At 38.6% G+C, this 6,552-nt stretch overlaps 1 protein-coding gene across 1 annotated transcript; it reads right to left on the bottom strand.

The window, feature by feature from the left end:
• Positions 1 to 5,519: 5,519 nt before the first annotated feature.
• LOC120631168 (calexcitin-2-like) lies at positions 5,520 to 6,234 on the bottom strand. The gene has a single exon (XM_039900625.1). It carries the CDS (start codon positions 6,066 to 6,068, stop codon positions 5,520 to 5,522), a length of 549 nt encoding a protein of 182 aa, XP_039756559.1. The 5' UTR covers positions 6,069 to 6,234.
• Positions 6,235 to 6,552: the final 318 nt, after the last annotated feature.

Below are 6,552 nucleotides of genomic sequence, written 5' to 3'. Positions count from 1 at the left end.
CAGTTCATTCTGGCGGTACGTTTGGAGGCTGAGGGAAAAGTGAGGCAATTAGGAGATTAAACCAAATACTTAGTACTTCGACGTTTGGCTTTCACGGAGCATTTCGGATGCTGTAGCTCCCCGTAGTGCCTCGCGATTAACGGACCGCCATCCTTGCGATACTAGTATATCTAAATGAGCGGTGATAGCCCAGTGGTTAGGACTTCGACTTTGCTTTTGGTGTGCCGAGTTCGTATCCTAGCACGAATCTCTAAGATTTCTAATTTATGTGCGTATTAATTACTATAATATCACTTGTTTCAACGTTAAAGGAACATGCCTGACTGAGAGATCTTCATAAGGTTCTCAAAACCGTGTGGAGTCCACCGATCCGCACCGGGCTAGCGTGGTGGACATAGGCCTCAATCCCTCCTCATGGTGGGGGGAGACCCGTGCCCAGTAGTGGGCCGGTAATGGGTTGATATGATGATAAAGATGATGACTGTATCTAAAAAGGTAAACCAAATCGTAATGTACCATTTTCTCTTCTGTTTTCACAAATTGATTTATTTCAAGTAAGTGAAATGTGAAGTATGTCTGTTTGTAATGACTGTACCATGAAAGTTTGTGTTTTTTTCTTTTGGTCTAGTTAAATTACGAATATCATGAACACTTCTTAACGTATATTATTCATAGAATATTTTTATGAATAATATACATAAATACTTAGAATATACATATAAACACCCAGACACTGACAAACATTCATGTTCATCACACAAACATTTTCCAGTTGTGGGAATCGAACCCACGGCCCTGGGCTCAGAAAGCAGGGTTGCTGCAAACTACGCCAATCGGCCGTCAAATTATCTCTACCCGTTACTCGTAGTTTTTCTATAGAGATAGACGAGATGGTAGCTGTACTGGTCTAAGAAGAAGCCCACGACAAACTTAGCCAAGTTATCTACTTGTCATAACCAGATTCACATCATTTTTTTAAGCTATTTAAAAAGCCACCAAATGTTAGACGTGATAGCCCATTGGGTAGGAGCTTGACTTCTTTTTCGGGAGGCCGAGTTCGAATCCCAGCTCGCACCTCCCACTTTTCTAAGTAATGTGCGTTTTAAGTAATATTTAATATCACTTGAATCAACGGTGATAAAAACATCGTGAGGAAACCATGCAGATTTCCTGATGTTTTTCTGCACTGAGCCAGCGTGGTGGACTACGGCCTTAATCCCTTTTCATTGTGGGAGAAGATCCGAAGTTGGCCTGTAATTGGTTGATATGGTGATGATGAGAAAGTCACCTGGTTGCAGCAATAATCCAAACTTTTTTATCGTTTACGTATTCCTGTATAATATAACAGGACTCCATAATCTTAGGTACGTTTAATACAAACTTTGAGCTTCTTGAAAGACATCTCCTGTTACTGTGTAACATGTTATTCTTAAATTTAATGTGTGCCAGTATATTGCAAGTTTATTTTTGCGTCTAATGTTCAAATTATTTTTTTATCGTACGAAAAATTTTTTATTGAACATACAAACAGTTTTCAATTACGTATTGGCATTAAGAACATACAGACATACAGGTTGCCTCACGATGTTTTCCTTCACCGTTAAAGCAAGTCATATATAATTTCTTACAGTGCTAATTGGTGTGAGGCAACCGATCCGCATTTAGCCAGCGTGGTGAACTACAACCCTTCCCGCCCTTCCGAGTCCCAAGCCTGAAGCCCTATGCTTGCATAGGGTTTATAAAGATGATGGTGATGATAATTGGCTATAAAATGAGGCGTACAATTCAAGGAATAAGGTCTTTCACTTGTGCCACTCTGAGATATAAATTTCCGTGAGATCATATAATAAAGGAGGGGACTCGGCGACGATTACGCGTAATAACACGGCTATAAATATCGTGAAGCCACTCCAGTGGCCAGGTAGCCGGCTTGCACCGGGGTCGGGGCTGGCGCGGGCACGAGCGACTAGCGGTTAGTACATTTTGTAATCCTCACTAAAATTATTAATTCGAAAGTGTGTTTGTTGGTTTGGCCTTCTAACATGCCCTCACTAAGCAACCATTCAACTTGATTTTTGGAAAACGGTTTGTCAAAAGGACGGAGCGTATAAATGTAGGCTACTTTTTATCCCGGGAAAACAAATAGTTCCCACGGGATTTGTAAAAAACCGTTATAAAAGTGGGCGTGGAACGCGGGCAACATCTAATAATTTAAAAAAGTTCAATCAAATAAAATCTTTTTGAAATAATAATACCCAATAACCAAGCCTTTTCATTTTTTTCCCCATGGGTAAAACCTCGTGGATACCACCCGAGTTACGGGATGAGGTTGTATCAGACTCTTACTGACTTACTGACTTAAACAGAACGGTTCCTACTCAGGAATTGGGGACGGATTTACCCACCAGCGGATGTGAGCCAAAGCAGACCCGTCCAGGCCAGGACAGGCCAGGACTTGCCACAGGATGTGGCAGCTTTCCTCACTATCGGAGGACCGATTCGCCGCACGCACCTTTAACTTTGAGGAGTTTCCTGTGTTTGTAACTAAAATAATAAAAAGGTGTCACGCTTAAACATTAAAAGAAAAACATTGTAAGGGAACCTGCACGTCTAATAATTCTATCATGTTCTGAAGATGCTGAAGTCTACTAATTAGCACTTGGTCAACTTGGTTGGCTGCGGCCGGAACTTTATTATTCAGAGATGAGAGACCCGTGCCCTGAGCCGGAAGATTCATCTAGCGCAAGAAAACAAATTGTCGCTTTAGTTCTAATTTGTTCAATCTATCGATGGTAGAATTTGACAGTAGAGAGTCCCTTTTGTTTAGTCTATACATTAATTTAATATGTCACTACACCTAGATAAGCAATGTCAGGTGCCAATGCGTTTCCAGAATTTATATGCCTTTGGAATATATGGCTTCAGTTGCCAATATGATGTCAAGTCATCAAGACGTATCGATAAAATTATGAAAATGGTGAAATTTGGCCTTGAAATATGTTTATCGCGGCAAGTGGTATAACTTAATGCACCCAAATTTGGTTCAGATTATGTAAAGTTACAATGAAAATAAATTAAATTAAACACACATAGTTCGTGGCATCAGTGTGGCCAGTAAAAAAGGATTTTCAATTTTCCAGATTGTCGGGAGTTTAGGGCAAAGTGTGAATGAAGAACATGAGTACCTGTAACTCATATAATAATGAGAAAGGCTCACTGAGGTTATATAAAAGCTTTATTTCAAAGACATTCTATTTATATTATACATCTAAGCCTATGTTTTATAAATTCTATAATTTTTTTAAGTTAACAATTCAGTTTTTTTTATTTTTTATTTGGAGATTGAACATAGGAGGTAGATAAATAAATTGGCCGTTTGGGCAAATAAGTACCGATGCGAAGAAATAAGCAAACCGAGTGCGGTTCTAACATTTATTCCAGATTAATCGCTGTAAGGTGAAACTTGCCCCATCCAGGTTCAAAACAGTAATTCACCGCATAATTAACACTCGTCGCATTCAACAAAAATGTCCACTGTAGGTAGGTACTTTTCTACTGTAGGTACGTCCCACAGAATTATTCTTTATTTATAACCGACCGTTTTATCTTAACAGGGATCTTTCTTGAGCCACGGCCTTTTCATGGCGAAATTTGTTCTGTTAAAGTAAAGGTAATTATGAACCTCGCGAATAAATTGTACAAAGGCATTCAAAAAAAGGTCGCCCGGGTCTGTCCCCTCAGGTTTAGGTTGTGTAGAGTTTAAACAGTCAGCAATTGCGTTGATTCACATTTAATAACTAAACAACGGTTTTAAATAGGAAAATGAGCAGTTATGGGACAGTTTGACCGCTTTGCATATCAATCTGACTGTCTATTTATCAGCGCTTTTTTAAGTTTGGAAACACGGTCCAAAGAGTTTTAAACGATTAATGCAAAAGTATCATCGAATGAATCTTTGAGAAGTCCCTCAAGAAGTTCAATGTTTATATAAAACGTTATCTTACAGAAAAATCCTATTATACTGTTAAGAATTACTGAAACGATAAAAAAGCTTGGGTTTGAATCGCTCTAACTTCATAGCTTAATATAAATTTACTGTGAGATGGTGATAACAATACAAAATTACCTAGCTAAGTTTGTTGTAAGCTCTTCTTAGACCAGGGCGCGTTTGGAACCTTCGTAGCTTTATGTTTAAGTTGGCGTACGAAGTTATCACCATCCCCTTACAATTACGTAAACATATGTATGAACGCTTCATAAGTGCCTGTGATAGGCCTACATAGTAAGGCTTAAATGCAATGTAGCCTTTAATTTCAACAAGCAACAGCGCCCTCAGACCGCAACACAGCGATACTTCTTTTCGGCAGATACAAGCATGGCGGTAGTAGTTCACCGGACGAGCTCGGTCACAAAAAGCGCTACTACTACTACTGCAACAAGTCGTCTATCAACTGATATAATAAAATAAATAATATATAAAGATTATGGTATATTATATTTGAACTGACTGATTTGTTTCCATCCACAAATTACATATCACTTCAAAGCAACTTGTTAGTCTTAGATAATAAACTACCTAAATAAAATAAATATACGACGATAATAAACACATCGCCATCTAGCCCAAAAGTAAGCGTATCTTGTGTTATGGGTACTAAGATAACTTATAAATATTTTTATGGATAATAAACCTGAATTTTCAAATATCATTAAACAAGCAATTCTTGTATATACTTAAATATAATTGGAATCTCGGAATCGGCTCCAACGGTTTTCATGAAATCTAGTATACAGGGGGTTATGGGGGTGATAAATCGATCTAGCTAGGATTCATATTTAGAAAATGACATTTTATTCGTGTTTTCCGGTAATAACCGATTTGGTGCAGACGAAATTGCACGGGTCATCTAGTATTCATTATATATAGATAAACATCCAGTTTATCTGTTATAATATTCATCAGTCATCTTCAGACACATTGAAATCATTCATCACACAAGCCTTAGACTCAGAAAACCGCCAATCGCCAATGGTGACATTTAACGACAATTGGGCAATAGATACTAGTTATGTGTACCATAGGTAGGGCAGATAACGCCGTACCTAACCTTAACCGGTTTCTACGCACCATTGCATCGTATCGAAACGCTAAATCGCTTGGCGTCACGTCTTGGTCGATAGAGTGGTCATTAGCGACGGCCGAAGCTTCCCATCAGACAATAGACATATATTGTTGCTATGCTATAGCATTTATGTGCCTAAAATAAAGTTTTTTAGGCTAATGAGGCAATCTTAATTACTATCTTTCTTATGTAATTAACAAGATAAATTTGTAATTCTTAAGAATTATGTGATATGTAGGTAATACTCATTACCAGACAATTAGTGATAAGAAATGTAGCGACACGATGAAAACAGCTAAAGTATATATAAAAAAGTATTTAATTTTTTAAATGATATCCAAATACAAATATAAATTAACATTCATAGCGCATACGGTTTCAACACACAATTTAAATTCAATCGAAATTCAAACGACCGAAAATATAATTTCCAGGAGCGTCAGCATCCTCAGATGTGAAGAACTCCTCCCAGCGCTGTTGGAAATCTTCCCAGGATACGCTGTCTTTGCCGCAAGCCAGTTTGTCAAAGGCTTCGCTTGTCTGCTCTTGGGGGAGGCCAAAGGATTCATGGACGGATACAAACTCTTCCTTGTCAATCGCCCCATCGTTGCTCGAGTCTTGGAGACGGAAGATGGACTTGCAGTAGTAAGCCTGCCAGTCTACCGGAGAATCCTTGCTGCTCTCCTCCCACAGTGATATCCACTCATCGACGGAAATTTCACCGTCCTTGTTTTCGTCTGCCTTGTAAAGCATACCCTCCCAAATTTCCAACATGGTCTTCTCGGCTAATTTGTATTTCTCATCCCCGGCTTCCCATCCTTTCGCCTTAGCGAGTCTTTCGATGGACATTTCGAAATCCTTCTTCGTTATGGAACCACTGCCATCGGAGTCGAAGAAAATTTTGAACAGAAATATCAGTTTCTTTTTCCTGAAGTCGGACACCATTTTTACGTTTGTGTTAATTTGGCAACTAATGCGTCACTTTGATTCGGGTGTTTTATATAGCGATCGAAGCGCAGCGATTAGAGATAATTGTAATCTACCCAAATCATATTATGATAATCTGACTAGCGTTATCACGTTGCTGTATGCACTGGGAATTGTACTAATCATAATTTTGTTAATTTATCGTTAATATTGATAGTGTTTTGGGTTTCTTGGATAATATAAATACATCTTGGAAGTGTGTGAATTTTGGCGGTACAAATATTACGGCCTGTATCATCATTGACGGCCGATTGGCGCAGTGGGCAGCGACCCTGCTTTCTGAGTCCAAGGCCGTGGATTCCCACTACTGGACAATATTTGTGTGATAAACATATAAATTATTCACCAGTTATCTTAGTACCCATAACACAAGCTACGCTTACTTTGGGACTAGATAGCGATGAGTGTATTGTCGCAGTATATTTATTTATTTATTTATCTT

This window comes from Pararge aegeria, chromosome 17 (genome assembly GCF_905163445.1).
Source record: "Pararge aegeria chromosome 17, ilParAegt1.1, whole genome shotgun sequence".
NCBI classification, from domain to species: Eukaryota; Metazoa; Arthropoda; class Insecta; order Lepidoptera; family Nymphalidae; genus Pararge; species Pararge aegeria.
Note: the sequence above shows the minus strand (reverse complement) of the source record. Positions and strands in the feature narration are given on the sequence as shown.

Excerpts from the sequence above, each read along its gene's own strand:
- LOC120631168 (XM_039900625.1), bottom strand. The coding sequence starts at position 6,068 with ATGGTGTCCGACTTCAGGAAAAAGAAACTGATATTTCTGTTCAAAATT.